This window comes from Camponotus floridanus, unplaced genomic scaffold (genome assembly GCF_003227725.1).
Source record: "Camponotus floridanus strain SB8 unplaced genomic scaffold, Cflo_v7.5 scaffold51, whole genome shotgun sequence".
NCBI lineage: Eukaryota > Metazoa > Arthropoda > Insecta > Hymenoptera > Formicidae > Camponotus > Camponotus floridanus.
The window spans coordinates 1,405,676-1,423,327 of record NW_020229670.1 but is presented as its reverse complement, the minus strand read 5'-3'; the positions used below and the strand labels follow the sequence as shown (position 1 = coordinate 1,423,327).

The window sequence follows — 17,652 nt, the reverse complement described above, 5'->3', positions numbered from 1 at the left end:
TGCATAAACAGTAAAATATCTTGTAAAATATTTATTTCTTGATTATCTTACCTTAATACTTTTGTGTATAAAATAATGAGAGGAATCAATTGGTGTAAAGAAAACGCATAGTTGTTTAAAAAAAAAAATGTAATTGTTAATTGCAAATTACATATTTTTTCTTGAAAATAACTGTATGTTTTCTTTACATCAATTGATTGCTCTCATTATTTTGTACATAAAAGTATTAAGGTAAGATAATCGAATATTTTACTAGATATTTTATGGTTTATGCAAAATTAAGAAATTATTTCAAGCCTTATAACTCGAAAGGTACTCAATAAAGAAATATTTTATTATAGTGTTTTGGAGAGCTCTTGAGATAAGCTACATGAATATGTAATAAAAAATAGGTAATTCTATTTAAAAAATTGACGGTGACCATCACGTGTTCTTCAAGTGACTCTCCAATATCAAATTGCCACCATCTGATGGTCCCCTTCAAGCCATACAACTTTTGTCTAAAACATTTCTTTCTAAAGTGCATAGTTTATGAAATATTCAACCGGTCCGGAGACTTTTGGGACACCCTGTATGTCTCCTCTACACTTTATTAGCACAATTAAAGTTGTAATTTTTTTTAAATTTTAAATAAATTTGACAAAATAAATTAATAACATTGTTATAATATTTCATGAAATGTGATTGAGAAATATGATGAAGATTGAAATATTTGTTGAAGAATGAGAGATATAATCATCTTTCAATTTCAGATCTGCGAAATGTTACATAATGGCGCCGCTTATGTTTGGGATGATGAGATGAAGGTACCCTATTTGGTGCATAATGATCAATGGGTTGGTTTCGATGATGAAAAGTCTATCAGGAATAAAATGCACTGGCTGAAAAGCAAAGGTTATGGAGGTGCGATGGTGTGGACAGTCGACATGGATGACTTTAACGGTACTGTTTGTGGTGGAAATGTTCGGTATCCTTTGATAGGCGCGATGAGGGAGGAACTCAGAGGTATTTCGCGAGGCTCCAATGCCAAAGATATCGATTGGAGCGCAGTTGCCACCACCATTACGGAAACAATCGTGAAGAAACCGGAAGCTTACAAGATTTCTGTTTCGGAAGTTCTTAACAAACCGAAAAAACTTCAGAAGTCTACGACACTTGTCATTAACACTCCAACTCACGGTAAAAATATTTCAGATTTTATATCTATAATTACACAAAGAATTAAAGTTATGTTTATTTATATATTTATTTTCTTAGCGTTTAAGATAATAATTAAAAATTTTGCTGCGATAATCTCTCTGATCAAAGATTAATTGCACGTAGTGAAAGTTTTTTTATGTATTGGTAGAAAGAGAAGCTCAAACTATTTGTTACTTGACAAATTGGTCGCATAAAAGGCCAGGAATGGGGCGATTCAATCCGGAAGACATTGATCCGACCCTCTGCTCTCATGTGGTATACGCATTCGCAACTTTGAAAGATCATTTACTTACCGAAGGAAGTGACAAAGATGCTGAAATGTACCAACGATTAATCGCACTTCGCGACAAGAATCCAGACATTAAGGTACATTTCTCCAATTTTTATAAGTTGTATTTAATATTTTTTAATATTATGTTATTATCATTTTTATTGTATTATTTTATGCTCATTTTGAAATAACAAAATCCTACTAAAAAAAGCAATCTCGTGAAAGTTATTTTAATTATAAATTCCGACTCATTTCTCAATCTTTCAACTTTCGCAACATTCTAAAAACAGATAAAAAAGAAAGTATTGAAATGATTAAGATTTAAATAATTATAATTGAATGATTACACAGGCCTGCAAAAAAGGGGGTCAAAATTTCTTTTTAAGATGCAATAGTGATTTTTGACATAATTTTGTGCGCTGAATCCGAATCTGGCCGCCGAATTTGCGTAGCACGTCAGGTTTTTGAGTTATTTGTAGTTGAATAGCCCAAAAATCGCTATTTTGGCCAATTTCATGAATTTATTGTGAGAAACAAAATTTTTTGAAATATTTCTGTCAATGGCATCGTATAGTACTCACCTTCATCTTTCGAATCCACTTTCGATTACCGCCACACGATTTTTTTTCGCTCAGATATACAAGTCATAAGAGTGGTCATGCATAGGGATCTAATAAGCCATTCTAAATCAACCGTGCCACCTTTTTATTTCACTACGAATCAAAATTAGGATAAAAATATACATTTTTAAACCTTCTGTCACCTTTTGAAATTAAAAATGGCGCATCCAATATGGCGAATAGAATCACAATAAAAAGGCATAAAATTTAGAAAAATTTATCAAAATGTGTAACTGTATTAGATATTTTTTTACAATACTTTTTTGGACAACCGAACCTGATATATGTCAGTCTTTTCAACTTTCAACCTCATGGATCTACCATATTGATGTCTATAAATTTTCTTTAACGTAAATTTTCTTACAACGTCATACTTATATATCTCAGCGAAGAAAAATCGCGGCGGTAATCGAAAGTGGATTTGAAAGGCAAAAGTGAATATTATACGACGAAATATTTCAAAAAATTTGGTTTCCTCGCAATAAATTCATGAAATTGGCCAAAATAGCGATTTTTGAGCCATTCAATTACAAATTATTCAAAAACGTGACGTGCTACGCAAATTCGGCGACTAGATTCGAATTCAGCTCACAAAATTACGTCAGAAATCACTATTGCATCTTAAAAAAAAAACCTCGCAGGCCTGTGTTATAATTAAAAAATTGAACAAAAATATCATTTGAACAAGCATATTGTTAAAACTAAATACAATCGTTCATATCTTATGAAAATATTTTCAGATTTTACTTGCTATCGGAGGATGGGCATTTGGCTCGACGCCTTTCAAGGAACTTACCAGTAACACATTCCGAATGAATCAATTTGTTTATGAAGCTATCGATTTCTTGCGGGAATATAAATTTGACGGATTGGATGTTGACTGGGAATATCCAAGGTTTTTTCTAACTTACGTTTTTTTATCTTATTAAATGGTAATATATATACAATTGTATAATATACAACAATGTATATTATAATCTTTCAAAATTTTTATAGAGGAGCCGACGATCGGTCAGCTTATGTTAATCTTTTAAAGGAGCTCAGATTGGCTTTCGAGGGTGAAGCAAAGAGCTCCGGTCAACCAAAATTGATCTTATCAGCCGCAGTACCCGCAAGTTTCGAAGCCATTGCTGCAGGGTAAATATCACAGAGATGACACAATTTGTAATGATAAAAATTTATCCGAATCATTTATTTCAGTTTTGTATGTTGTATATTTAAAAGTTAGTAAAAGTAAGAATAAAATAATGTTTTATTTTCATAAATTAATATATAAGAATTTTTAAAATTTGTATTGAGATTGAAATTTTTCTCTTTTAGATATGATGTTCCTGAAATATCTAAATATTTGGATTTTATTAATGTAATGGCATATGATTTCCACGGTCAATGGGAGAGACAGGTTGGCCACAACAGTCCGCTATATCCTTTAGAAAGTGCTACTAGTTATCAGAAGAAGCTAACAGTGGTAGGTACATAAATATTATATATTTATGGGTAATGTATATGTGTTAATGTTTTTTAATTAATATTATCATTGCGTTTTCCTTATTTTACTTTTAGGATTACAGTGCACGAGAATGGGTAAAACAAGGAGCTCCAAAGGAAAAGCTCATGATAGGAATGCCCACGTATGGTAGATCCTTTACACTAGTCGACAAAGACAAGTTCGATATTGGTGCACCAGCGTCTGGTGGTGGACTAGCTGGAAATTTCACCAACGAATCTGGATTCTTGTCCTATTACGAGGTTTGTTGCATCATTTCGTCACTAATCGCATTTTTATATTATTTTTATTCTTTTTTTGAGAAAAAAATAAAAAAGTATAAAATATCGTAAATAAAATAAAAATATAATGCGAAGTATTTATTAAATATCAATTAAAGTTAAAAAAGTAATATTAATTTTTAATTTTTAAGAATTATATTTTATATGTATAGTATATGATAGTAGGGGAGACCGAGCACCAAAGTAACATTTTTTGTATTATAGGTCACTAATTAATTATCGTTAGAGATATAAAAAAAAGATTATATATGTTATATGTTATATGTTATATGTTAAAAAACTCCATTTATTGTTCTATTATTATATCTATATTTCAATCTCAAATGATAAATATTTAAGAAGCTATTCTATTTTTTCGCAAGTACATTGATTGTTACTTTTATCTTGGGGGCCTCAGACGAAAGTAACATAGTCTGGGGATAAAAGTACTAGTTCTTATTTTCGGAAAAATAAAACAAATATGATTTTTTTTCAATTTAAGGCAACTTTCATAATCTTTTATTAAGCAAGATAACTTTTATTATAAATTTTTTTTGTATATTATTAAATTGAAAAAATAAAATAAATATTTATTTTTATCATCTTTGAAAAATTTAAAAGAAATAATTTTTGTTAAGCAAAATAATTATAAGTAATATCATAAAATAATTATACTTAATATCGCATCAGTTTTGTATTTTTTTAAGTCTAAATAATAGTTTAATTCTAAATAATAGCGTAAAAATTGTATGATAACTACTTATACAAAAGAGATTTGTATGTATTCCAAATCACAATTATGGCATACGTAATAAGAATCTTTGGTACAATTATTATGGGATCTGCCCTTATACTTTAAGCATTGAAACATGTTACTTTCGTCCATGGAGTGTCGTGTTACTTTTGTCCCCAAACACATTTTTTAGAATAAAAGTATTATAACCTAAATATGATGCAAGACTTAGCCAAATGAACTATAAAAATTTATGAATACATTTTAGAAGAATACACCGGCAAATAATTACGTCAAAATATACACTTTAATTAGGCAAAGATACAAAATACTAAAACAAGAAATACTTAGGTGCATAATGCAAATACACTAATTTCACTCCTGCATGTGCAATCGGCGCGATCGTTCTACAACAATTAGCTGAAAAGGAAGAGAATCGGGACGTACGCGCCCTTTTGACTATATAATACAAATTATTCAACATATTGTGTAGTTTATTACGAGGCTTGTTACTTTCATGACGTTGTTACTTTTGTCTCCGGTCTCCCCTACATTTTAGAATAAAAATTTATAACTTATTCTCTAACAAATTAAAATATCTTTTGTTAATTATACTTGTTTGAATAAATGCGTATATAGGTCTGTAGCTTCTTAAATGAAGACAATACAACTCTAGTATGGGATAGTGAACAACAAGTACCATTTGCATACAGAGATGATCAATGGGTTGGATTTGATGACGAAAGAAGTCTTATTAATAAGGTAGGTGATCGTATTCTTAAATTTTTTATTTAATTGTTGAATCAAAATTCCTAATATTATTTTTTGAATAATAATAATTGTGATATACAGGGTGTCCCAAAAGTCCCGGACCGGTCGAATATTTCATAAACTGCATGCACTTTAAAAAGAAATGTTTCAGACAAAAGTTGTATGGCTTAAAGGGGGCCATCAGATAGTGGCAATGATTTGACATGGAAAAGTCATTTGAAAGTCACGTGAAGATCACCGTCAATTTCTTAAATGGAACTCCCTATTTTTTATTAAATATTCTGGTAGCTTATCTCGAGAGCTTTTCAAAACATTAGAATAAAGTATTTCTTCATTGAGTACTTTTCGAGTTATGAGGCTTGAAATCATTTCTTAATTTTACATAAATCGTAAAACATCTTGTAAAATATTCATTTTTCGATTATATTACCTTAATACTTTTATGTACAAAATAATGAGAGTAATCAATTGGTGTAAAGAAAAAACATAGTTGTTTTTAAGAAAAAAATATGTAATTTGCTATTAACAGTTACATATTTTTTTTTAAACAACTATGTGTATTTTTTACACCAATTGATTCCTCTTATTATTTTGTACATAAAAGTATTAAGGTAAGATAATAGAAAAATGAATATTTTATTAGATATTTTATGGTTTATGCAAAATTAAGAAATAATTTCAAGCCTCATAACTCGAAAAGTACTCAATGAAGAAATATTTTATTATAGTGTTTTGGAAAGCCCTCGAGATAAGCTACACGAATATGTAATAAAACATAGGGGATTCCATTTAAGAAATTGAAGGTGACCTTCACGTCACCTTTAAATGGCTCTCCAAGGTCAAATCATTGCCACTATCTGATGGGCTCCTTTAAGCCATACAACTTTTGTTTGAAATATTTCTTTCTAAAGTGCATAGTTTATGAAATATTCGACCGATCCGGGACTTTTGGGACACCCTGTATATATATATATATATATATATATATATATATATATATTACTATTATTATTATTCCAAATAATGGCGGCGTGCAGCGAAACGGTGATTGGGGAGGCAAGGGGTGATAAGTGTGTAGGCGCACGGCGAAAATTCTTTCCCTTTCCAATCACTGCTTCGCCGCGCGCCGCCATTATGTTACAATGAGATCGCCTTCACCGCCACGCACTTCTAGTCATGCAGATTGGCCAATCTTTTTTAATTAATTTTTCGTTAATTATTGCGAATATCGCAAAATAGTATAGTATCCTCCTTCTTAATTTGAGCCAATCTACCTTCACACTTCCGGACTGCGAAAATGTTCCTGACACCCTGTACATATTGTTTGAATAATAATTGTGATGCACTTTTTTATTCACAGATACATTCGTTTCTTCCATTTTAAATACTGTATTTTTTTACAGATGGCTTGGCTTAAGGAAGAAGGTTTTGGAGGCGTCATGATCTGGTCAGTTGATATGGACGACTTCAGAGGTTCTTGTGGAGCAGGAAGGTATCCGCTGATTAAAGCTATGAAGAAGGAATTACAAGACTACAAAGTCAAGCTGGAGTACGATGGTCCTTATGAAAGTACTTCGAGGAATGGAAAATATACTACTAAAGATCGTAAGTAAATCGACACATGTATATAGAAATATTTTTATTGCAAAAGGTTAATATTACAAGGAAAAGAAAAAGAATTAAATTTTAAAATCAATAAAATTATGTAAATGAAAGAGAAACAAAAAAAGAGATCAAAATAGTTATTAAAAATCTTTTTTATCTTAAAATAAATTTCGCAGCTAATGAGACGATTTGTGACGAGGAAGATAATCATATATCTTATCATGCGGATAAGAATGATTGCACGATGTACTATATGTGCGAGGGCGAGCGCAAACATCACATGCCCTGCCCGGTAAATCTGGTCTTCAACCCCAATGAAAACGTTTGCGATTGGCCGGAGAATGTCGAGGGTTGTTTGCAGCATACACAGGCGCCACCGGTTTAAAAGCGAGAAACATAATAAAAAGTAAATGAAATTTGTAAAATAAAGAAGCAACGAAAGTGTCTAGGGAAAATAATATTATCAAAAGTATTCATTATAGAATTCATAAGTGACGAGACAGATGTATTATCGCGCGTTAATCAACAGAATTTTTCCTCTATTCACGAATTTCTCTTTCTTTCCATTATTATATATCTTACAAGTACCTTATTTACTTTTAAGAATCTTTTCCATTCTCGTCTCTCTTTACTTTCGCCATTTGTATAAAGCACAAACGGAATCACAACAATTATGTTTGTAAATAAAGATTTCTCTCGAAATAAATGAAAAGAAATAATAATTATTTTCTTTCTTGTTTTGCGCTAATAAAATACTGTTGCCCTATCTGTCTATATCTGTCGATATCGTAGAGAAAATAACAAGAAATATTTTTCGTAATTATTTAATTTTATTTTTTATTGCTAATCTCTTACATAAAAAATCACATTAAACTTTAAAAAGACTAGACCCAAAAATTATTCATCATAATATGAACTCGCCGTTAATTAGCAATGAAAACGAAGATGAAAAACTCGACAAAGGCCAGCCAAGCTGTCGCCAGTCGTTCGTAATTTCCCGAACTGAGAGCGGATGCTTGACAAGCAGTATGCGGAGTTCCTAACGTTAACAACACCTTATCGGAAGAGTAAGACGGGGTTGTTTCCGTACATACAGCTCGGCCAGCTATGGTCCTCAATTGTCTGGCATCAGACTGCGATGCTGTATGAATCTGTCGAGATTCTCTAAGCCATCTACGCAGCCATAAACTCAGCCACGCAATCTCGCAATCGCATTCGAGCGGGTTCCCGGATACTTGAAGTCCACCTGTAGAAAAAGCAATATATATTATGTATATAGTAAATATTTTTTATGTAGAGGATGTCCCATTTTATTTTTGTCAGTCAAATATCTCAATATTACTTAAAATTAGAAAAAATATTTCAGACAAAAGTTGTATGGCTTGAAGGAGGCCATAAGATGGTGTCATTGGTTTGACGTTGAAAAGTTGTTTGAAGGTCACGTGAAGAACCTTCAATTTTTTAAACGGAATCCCCTATTTTTTATTACTTATTCTTGTAGCTTATCTTGAGAGCTTTCCAAAACACTATAATTAAGTTAGTTTTCATTAAGTATTTTTTGAATTATGTGGCTTGAAATCACTTCTTAATTTTACATAAACTGTAAAATATCTTGTAAAATATTTATTTTTCGCTTATCTTATCTTAATACTTTTATTTACAAAATAATGAGAAGAATCAATTGGTGTAAAGAAAACACATAGTTGTTTAAAAAAAAAATATGTAACTTAATTTCAAATCACATATTTTTGTCTTAAAAACAACTATGTTTTTTTCTTTACACCAATTGATTCCTCTCATTATTTTGTACATAAAAATATTAAGGTAAGATAATCAAAAAATAAATATTTTACAAAATATTTTATGGTTTATGTAAAATTAAGAAATGATTTCAAGCCACATAATTCAGAAAGAATGAAAACTAACTTAATTATAGTGTTTTGGAAAGCTCTCGAGATAAGCTGCAAAAATATGTAATAAAAAGTAGGCAATTTCGTTTAAAAAATTGAAGGTGACCTTTACGTAACCTTCAAGTAATTATTCGAGGTCAAATTAATGACATCATCTTATGGCCCCCTTCAAGCCATATAACTTTTGTTTGAAACATTTTTTTCTAACTTTGAGTAATATCGAAATATTTGACTGATAAAAATGGGACACTCTGTATAATAATTTTATAACGTTATAAAAAAATATTAAATATTAATAATAACTTTTAATTATTTTTCTAAATTACTATGTTGATTAATTTAATATGTTTATTATTTTATATGTTATATGTTTATTAATTTAAATTAATAATAATTTTTAACTATATTTTTAAATTACTATGTTTATATTTATATTTTTTACTACAAACTTACCAGCTACCATATTGGTCCCAACAGTTTCCCAAGAAAGATTTCCGTAAATTATCGACGGACTCAGTTCGTTGATATGATTGTTCCTTAGATCCAATGTAAGCTGCGATAATCTTTTCGTTAACGATAGAAAAATATCCGATTGAAGTCTTTGAACGTGTGTGTCTTTGATTCTCAATATTAATTCTCCACCTTCGATAGTGGAGAACGCTTCGGAGGAGATTAACTCGAGGTCGTTTCCGGTGATTGTCAACTCTTTCAAATGTTTCGTGAAGACATTTTGAATTTGATGTCTCAGCAAATGTTCCGTCACCTGAATCTCGACCATTCGAAGAGGTAGTCCGGACAACAAGTGACGTAGATGGAACCCGTCGGCTTGAGGCCACGTTTGAATTCGCAGATGCTTCAAATACTTTAAAGGTCGAAGACAATCTTTATCCACTGACCTGGTTCGATTTAAATTCCTTAAATTTAATTTTTCTAATCTTGGGTAACCCAAGAAACTATCTTTTGTCATTTCCTGTAAAATCATGCAAAGGTGTTATTTTTGTCAAAATTTTTGTCCTCCCGAAAAATTAAAAACGCTTTTTTGATTTTCTTTTAATTTAATTTTACCTCAATAGGATTGCCAGATACGTCAAGCTCCCTCAATAAGTTCAGCCTAACACCGGGCATTGATGTCAATGAGTTATTTACTAGCAAAAGAATCTTTAAATCTCCTAGATATTGAAACTGCTTGTCAGTAGTTTCGTCAACATTGTTGAAGGATAAATCCAAAATATTTAACTTCGTCAGTGGTAGTAATGGTATGCTTCTAAGGCCGCAATTGGCCATGTAAAGTTGCCGAAGATTTTGCAAGTAATGAAATAACTCTTTGAAGTTTGCCTGAAGAATATTCTGAGACACATTCAAGCTAAGTAATCTTCCCAAGGAAACGAATGAATTATCTGGCAGTATACTCAGACGATTTTGTGCGAGATTCAGAGATACTAAATAAGATGTCGGGAAAGCAGTCGAGTCAAGATGATCCAAAAAGTTTTCCGCCATATTGAGATCTCTCAGAGTGTAGGCAACTTCTAAGAATGACGGTGATGGTACGACGGTGAATTTATTGTGGCTAAAGTCGAGGATCTCCAGTTTAGTACCCTCGAAAACGTCTTTCGGCAATGATCGAATCTTGTTATTTGAGAGATTCAGGATCCTCAAACTTTTTAGGTTTCTAAATTGTTCGGTTAACAGCTGGACAATTTCGTTTCCGCCAAGCTCCAACCGTTGAAGAGATTTTAAACCGTGAAAGGATTGTTTACGCAACGTGTCTATCTTGTTGTCACTTAGATCCAGAATTTCCAAATGAGGGAACGCGAATGTTCCTGTGAAACAGCATATATTATAATTACTGAAAATTTTATTGTCTTAGTATATTCGATAAAGAATGTTAGAGCTGCTAAGAATGATTTTGATTTTTTGAAAATTGCATATAAGAAAAAAAAATACTGTTTTGATTTTTTTCACCTGACTCAATCGTTGTGAGAAAATTGCTACGCAGATTTAAGCTTTTTAAATCTGGCGTTCCATAGAACGTATTCGCTGGTAAATAACTGATATTGTTAAATCCAAGATCCAATCTAGTGAGATTGTTCATCATGGATCCCGAGTCAATGAACGCGATTGCATTATAAGAAACATTCAGAGCAAAGTCGGGACCACCAATCTCCGCTATAGCACCCAAATCCAGCATAGTTAGCTTGTTAAATTCTAAGTGAAGGAAACGCAAGCTGGACAAACCGTACAAGGCATTTCTCTCCATTTTCTGTATTCTGTTGTAAGCTAATGATATGGTAACCAGCTTTGGACAATCCATGATGGAGCCGGATGACAAGACTTTTATTCGATTGCCAGTCAAGTCGAGAGATAGCAACTCAGTCAGATTATGAAAACTTGATTCTGGGATCGCCTCCAAGAAGTTGTATCCTAGTTTAACATCTCTTAATTCCGGATGTACGCTTGAGAGGAATATCCTCTCAGGCAAATAATGCAGTCTGTTCGATTCCATGTTAATATAACGTAGTTGTTGAAAAGAGTAAAAGGCAGTCGCTTCAATTGTTTGGAAATTATTGTTGTCTAATACCAGCCAACGAAGATTCGAAAGCGGCCTGAGTGCACGCTGAGGAAAAACATCTGTAGCAAAGGCGAAGCTCAATTCAAGAATGTCCAGGCTTTCCTCGATACCAACAAAGCAATCATCATCGAGTTCCGTCAAATGATTGAAAGATAAACTGAGTTCCTTTAATTTGTCTAAAAAATAATGTTCTATTAAATTCAAATACAGAGTGTCCCAAAAGTCGCGGATCAGTCAAATATTTCATAAACTATGCACTTTAGAAAGAAATGTTTCAGACAAAAGTTGTATGGCTTGAAGGGGGTCATCAGATAGCGGCAATGATTTGACATGGAAGAGTCATTTGAAAGTCATGTAAAGATCACCGTCAATTTCTTAAATGGAACCCCTATGTTTTATTACATATTCGTGTAGCTTATCTCGAGAGCTTTCCAAAACACTATAATAAAGTATTTCTTCATTGAGTACTTTTCGAGTTATTGAAATCATTTCTTAATTTTGCATAAACCATAAAATATCTAGTAAAATATTCATTTTTCGATTATCTTACCTTAATACTTTTATGTACAAAATAATGAGGGGAATCAATTGGTGTAAAGAAAACACATAGTTGTTTTAAAAAAAAAATGTAATTTGCAATTAACAATTACATATTTTTTTTTAAAACAAGTATATGTTTTCTTTACAGCGATTGATTCCTCTCATTATTTTGTACATAAAAGTATTAAGGTAAGATAATCGAAAAATGAATATTTTACTAGATATTTTATGGTTTATGCAAAATTAAGAAATGATTTCAATAACTCGAAAAGTACTCAATGAAGAAATACTTTATTATAGTGTTTTGGAAAGCTCTCGAGATAAGCTACACGAATATGTAATAAAACATAGGGGTTCCATTTAAGAAATTGACGGTGATCTTTACATGACTTTCAAATGACTCTTCCATGTCAAATCATTGCCGCTATCTGATGACCCCCTTCAAGCCATACAACTTTTGTCTGAAACATTTCTTTCTAAAGTGCATAGTTTATGAAATATTCGACGGGTCCGGGACTTTTGGGATACCCTGTATCTGCAATTATGTAAGATATTTCTATTAACGTTTTAATGTTTTCTTTAAGAAACGGAGATGAAAGTAAAATTATAATTAAGTTTATAGAAATATTGTATTGAAATTAAGTATAGATATATATAATATTAATATATTAATCAATAAACACACATAAATAGCAAATATATAATTTAATCTGAATTAATGACTATAATGTATATTGATTTTATTTCGAGTAATATACTTTTGCAACCAATTTATGCGCAACGTACTAGCTCCCTTGAAGGTTTCAGCTTTCAATTTCGTCAAGAAATTGTTTCTAAGCAATAGGATCTCAAGGTCCTCAGCCCATTCGAAATCGCCCGATTCTACGTGGGAGATCTTGTTATAACCGAGATTCAGATGCAATAGCCTCTGGCATCTATTTCGAAAAAATTGATCATGAGATATGTTGCATTAAACTTTCTTTCCATGCTATATATATATTAGGATCTTATATCATTAGCTCATATCTCTTCCACGTAATCATATCTTGCTACGTAACTCTTATTTTGACCTTTACAACCTATTATACGCATACTATCTATTATATTTATTATATAACAGAAAACTATTCGTATATAAATTTTTAATACAAGAATATACGCGTATTAATCGGCTACTCGCTTTTGCACTTAATTTTTATATAAAATACTAAATTTATAAATTCGTTGAAAATAACAGAGGGATAAGTTTTTTATTCATATGATGTATTTATACGTTTTTTATTAATGACTTGAATTTATAATTAATTTAATTAATTGTTAATTATTAATTTATTAATTTGAGTTAAGATATTTTTATGTTACTAAAAATGCATTTGTTAATTAATATTTTTATGTTGCTAGAGATAACATTTTTGTATTCTTTACATATATAGTATTGTTAAAAATTGTATAAATATTTAAAATACTTATATATTTTTTAGGTATATGTATTTATTATTTTCAATAATCAATATACATGCTCTCGAAAGTTTTATTTGTTATTGTAAAATATCGTTTTTCTTAATTTATTATATTTAATTAGATTTTGGAAAATCAATTCTTATAAAAATTATTTTTTCAAAATTATCAAAATTGGATTTAATAAATAAAATTTTATTTTATTTAAAAATGCTAAGAATACCTGGACAGAGCAGCTACGGGAACTGCATCGAGACTGTTAGTCGCAAGAGAGAGAGCCTTGAGATGCTCTGCAAATTCTTGAAAAGCCTCACCGGAAATATTTCTGATTTCGTTATTAGCCAAATAAAGATACGACAATATTCTCAATCGACTAATTGCGGTTGGTACCGCCGGCAAATCATTGTTTTCAAGATTTAAATATTCGACAATATCTTCCAGACCGTGAAAGGCTTCGCTGTCAACATTTCTGATACTGTTCGACGACAAATGAATCCTTCTCGTTTCGAGACGATCAAACATTCTGCCAGGCAATGAAGCCAATTTGTTTCCGGCGAGATTAAAGTCTCTTACTTTTAAGGTGCGATTGTTCAAAGTGGGTGTCTTTATCCATTCGATGGAATTTTCGCTAACATCAATTAATTCCAAACCGGAACTACGGAAGTCCGGTAATTCCAAATATTTAAGCTCATTTCCTCTCATATAAAGCCAGGTAAGTTTCTTCAAATCTCTTAAAGACTGCGGAAATTCTTTCAAAAGATTATTGTTGATGCTCAAGGTGTGCATGTTCGGTGGCAAAGAATCCTCGGAAAACTTCTCGATATTGTTGTTATCTAGATTCAACCATACCAACGCGGCAAAACTTGAAAAGATTCTAGGTACTTCAGTGATTGAATTATCCCCGAAGAATGCGTTCGTCAAGGTCTCTTTAGTGCGGCCCCAGTCGCCATCCAATGATGTTAGATGATTGCTAATTATTAACAAATTACTTGACTACACGTAAAGTAAAAAAATGTTTTAATTTATTACATCAATCTTTTTTAAATAATGTTTCTCTTGTAAAACTTTTCAAAAAATGCTAAACTTTAAATAAAAGATTATTAAAGTAATAAGATTTGCAATTTTTGCTATAAACGAAATAATACTTTGCTTATAAATAAAGATTAGAAATATAATATCATTAAAATAAATGATTTATATGTACCTGTGCATGTTGAGCCAATTTAATTTTTTTAAATCACGAAAAACCTTGAAAGGCACATCCTCGAGAGAGTTATAGCTTAGATCCAATGAACGTAGACTATCCGTAACACCTCTTACAATAAAATTAATGGTATTAATCTTAATTCCAGGATTTTTTCAAAATTAGTAATAAATTACACAGACAAAATTTAGACCCAGAAACCAGAATATACTTTTCCTCAGTTTTTTGACACGCTGAATTCGAATCCGAGGTCAGAATTTCTCTGGTGGCTCCGGTTTTCGAGATATTCTAACCTAAACGTGCCCAAATCACGGTAGTAATTCGGTATATTAAAATGAGTTTTGTTACAAACTAATTGATAAGCAATTAATCATTTTCCAAATATCGAGAAATAAGTCAAACTACTTAATTTGAACATACGATTTCTCAAAGATAAAAAAAGATATCCGGACAAATCAAAATGTTTTTTAAAGAGGAAGAGTAGTTCTTTCGGACCCCATTAATGGTTTTATGAAAAAAAATTACCTTGCGATGTAACATAACCTCAAATATCTCGAAAAACCGTGATTTTGGCACTTTTAGATTAGAATATCTCGAAAATCGGAGAAATTCTGACCTCGGATTCGAACTCAGCGCGTCGAAAACTTTCGGAAAAGTATTCTGGTTTCTGGGTCTGAGGTTTGGCCAAATTTTGTCGGCCTGTGTTATTAATAAATCAAATTTTGACATGCAATTGGTTTTACTAAAAATAATCTCTAGAACGGGGAATACCTTATAAAATATAAATTATCTTGAACACAAAATTATTTTATAATAATTATTTTATAATAAAAGTATTTGTGAAAAATATATATTATTATTTTATTCGTATTGTATGCAAAAAAATTAAAAATAAACTTACAATAAAGATTTTTCATCTATGCTGGATAACCGGTTGCTCATCAATCCGAGAGCTTCGACACCATCACAACTCGTAAGAGCGTCATTATCCAATACTTGTATCCCAGAGCCAGCAATATCCAATTGTGCCACATATTTTATTAATACATCTAAAATGTTTTACATAAATTATGTTATTAATTTGTTTAATTATATTTCTTTTCGAATTTTTGCTGATATATATGTGCATAAATATATATATTACTATTATCATGGAGAAAAAATGTAAATTTTTAAAATAATATTAAACATAATAGAAAATCATGAGAAGAAAATAATTTTTAAGCTAAAATAATTAAAGAAAATTCATATCTAAGAGTGATATTTATATTACATACAAAAAATTGATTTCGTACCAGGAAATCGTGCGAATGGAACTCCCATGCAACTGATATCCATCTTCGTATAATCATTATCATCATCTTGAATCCAACACATGCACATGGTGTTGAACGAGCAAGGAACATTATAGCATTCTTTCGTACCAATCCAAAGAAGGAAGATTAATTTGTATATGAATCGATTCACGAACGTCATCTAAACACATACACAAAAATCAAACTTTTTAATACAAAAAATGCAAAAATATTTATAAAAATATATATTAACGTTTTGCAATTTATGACATTATTTGCATTAATGTTTAAATACTATTTTAAATATTTATTTAATTATTAATATTAAATTAATTAATATTTATGTTTAATTAATTAAATATTTATGTTATAAAGAAAACATTTAAAAATTTTTTATTTTTGAAAATTATCTTTATATTAAATATTATTTGTTTTAAGTCTAGAGATCTATGTTTGTATAATTAATGATATAGTTTTACAATATATAATAGCAATGCACACTTTATTTTACACACAGAATCTTAACATGTTATTATTTTAGAGAAATAATCGCGAAATTATCGATAAAAAATTACTTTGATCAGACCTTGTTAGAACTAAGCCGGGGGTACTTCCTGAAGTTCCTTCCCCAGAAACTTAGTCAGATTGGCTTCAAAGACGAGATACTCATTTCAAAAGAGCATCTGCGTTTTCAGGATACCTTCATGACTTTGTTGTTGATGTGCGAGACTAGGAAGCAAAACGCGTCGAAGACTCAGCTCGTAGATGACTCCCAAAGCGCAGGTGCCAATCTTTAAAGAGCGCAAGCGCATCTCTGGACGAACTTTATAGATCGAATATGGTACACAAGTCACGACAATTTAATGAAAACTTCGTTATTTGAAATATATATATATATACTAATCTTTAAAATATATAATTAATAATTTAATTGATAATAATAAAATTTATTCACTGTTTGTTATATAAAATCGTAAGCACGGATGTTTTATACATTGTTAGTGTCACAAATATTTCTTTGTATTTGTATGTATAAAAATTTCATGTATGTATGAAAAAGAGATCGAAAAAGAGGGAGAGAAAATTTTAATAAATATTTATATCGTTGATTAGATGCATCAAACATTTTCTTATATCTTATATGAAGAAAAATTCAGGAGAAATTGATACACAACATAGTTGTTTTTAAGAAAAAAAATATGTAATTTGCAATTAACAATTACATTTTTTTTTAAGAAACTATGTGTTTTCTTTACACCAATTAATTCCTCTCATTATTTTGTACATAAAAGTATTAAGGTAAAATAATAGAAAAATGAATATTTTACAAGATATTTTACGGTTTATGTAAAATTAAGAAATGATTTCAAACCTCATAATTCGGAAAGTACTTAATGAAAACTAACTTAATTATAATGTTTTGGAAAGCTCTGGACGTGAGCTATCAGAATATTTAATAAAAAATAGGGAGTTCCATTTAAGAAATTGACGGTGATCTTTACGGCTTTCAAATGACTCTCCCATGTCATTGCCACTATCTGATGGCCTCCTTCAAGCCATACAACTTTTGTCTGAAACATTTCTTTCTAAAGTGCATAGTTTATGAAATATTCGACCGGTCCGGGACTTTTGGAACACCTTGTATATCTTATCATATTTCTTATATATATATATATATATATATATATATATATATATATATAGTATTA

The 17,652-nt window shown here is 30.5% G+C and overlaps 2 protein-coding genes across 3 annotated transcripts in view; one reads left to right on the top strand and one right to left on the bottom strand.

Moving 5' to 3' along the window:
• Positions 1 to 7,668, top strand: part of LOC105252324 (probable chitinase 10) — a 41,633-nt gene extending 33,965 nt beyond the window's left edge. The window contains exons 8-16 of the mRNA XM_011259652.3: positions 753 to 1,179; positions 1,349 to 1,566; positions 2,832 to 2,986; positions 3,088 to 3,228; positions 3,412 to 3,559; positions 3,655 to 3,840; positions 5,231 to 5,353; positions 6,766 to 6,967; positions 7,144 to 7,668. Coding sequence (XP_011257954.1) covers positions 753 to 1,179; positions 1,349 to 1,566; positions 2,832 to 2,986; positions 3,088 to 3,228; positions 3,412 to 3,559; positions 3,655 to 3,840; positions 5,231 to 5,353; positions 6,766 to 6,967; positions 7,144 to 7,352 — 1,809 coding nt within the window. The 3' untranslated portion in view covers positions 7,353 to 7,668. The remainder of the gene's footprint in view (positions 1 to 752; positions 1,180 to 1,348; positions 1,567 to 2,831; positions 2,987 to 3,087; positions 3,229 to 3,411; positions 3,560 to 3,654; positions 3,841 to 5,230; positions 5,354 to 6,765; positions 6,968 to 7,143) is intronic.
• Positions 7,669 to 7,825: 157 nt separating this feature from the next.
• LOC105252325 (chaoptin) lies at positions 7,826 to 16,720 on the bottom strand. Of its 2 annotated transcripts, XM_011259655.3 has the most exons (10): positions 16,530 to 16,720; positions 15,944 to 16,124; positions 15,550 to 15,697; positions 14,649 to 14,759; positions 13,668 to 14,414; positions 12,773 to 12,921; positions 10,840 to 11,622; positions 9,943 to 10,697; positions 9,331 to 9,847; positions 7,891 to 8,213 (listed from the first exon to the last, which is right to left on the bottom strand). In XM_011259655.3, exons 2-10 carry the CDS (start codon positions 16,122 to 16,124, stop codon positions 7,891 to 7,893), a joined length of 3,714 nt encoding a protein of 1,237 aa, XP_011257957.1. In that variant the 5' UTR covers positions 16,530 to 16,720. The 2 variants fall into 2 exon arrangements, with proteins under 2 accessions (XP_011257955.1, XP_011257957.1); XM_011259653.3 differs by lacking the exons at positions 15,944 to 16,124; positions 16,530 to 16,720 and having other exon boundaries at positions 7,826 to 8,213; positions 14,649 to 14,757; positions 15,550 to 15,690.
• Positions 16,721 to 17,652: the final 932 nt, after the last annotated feature.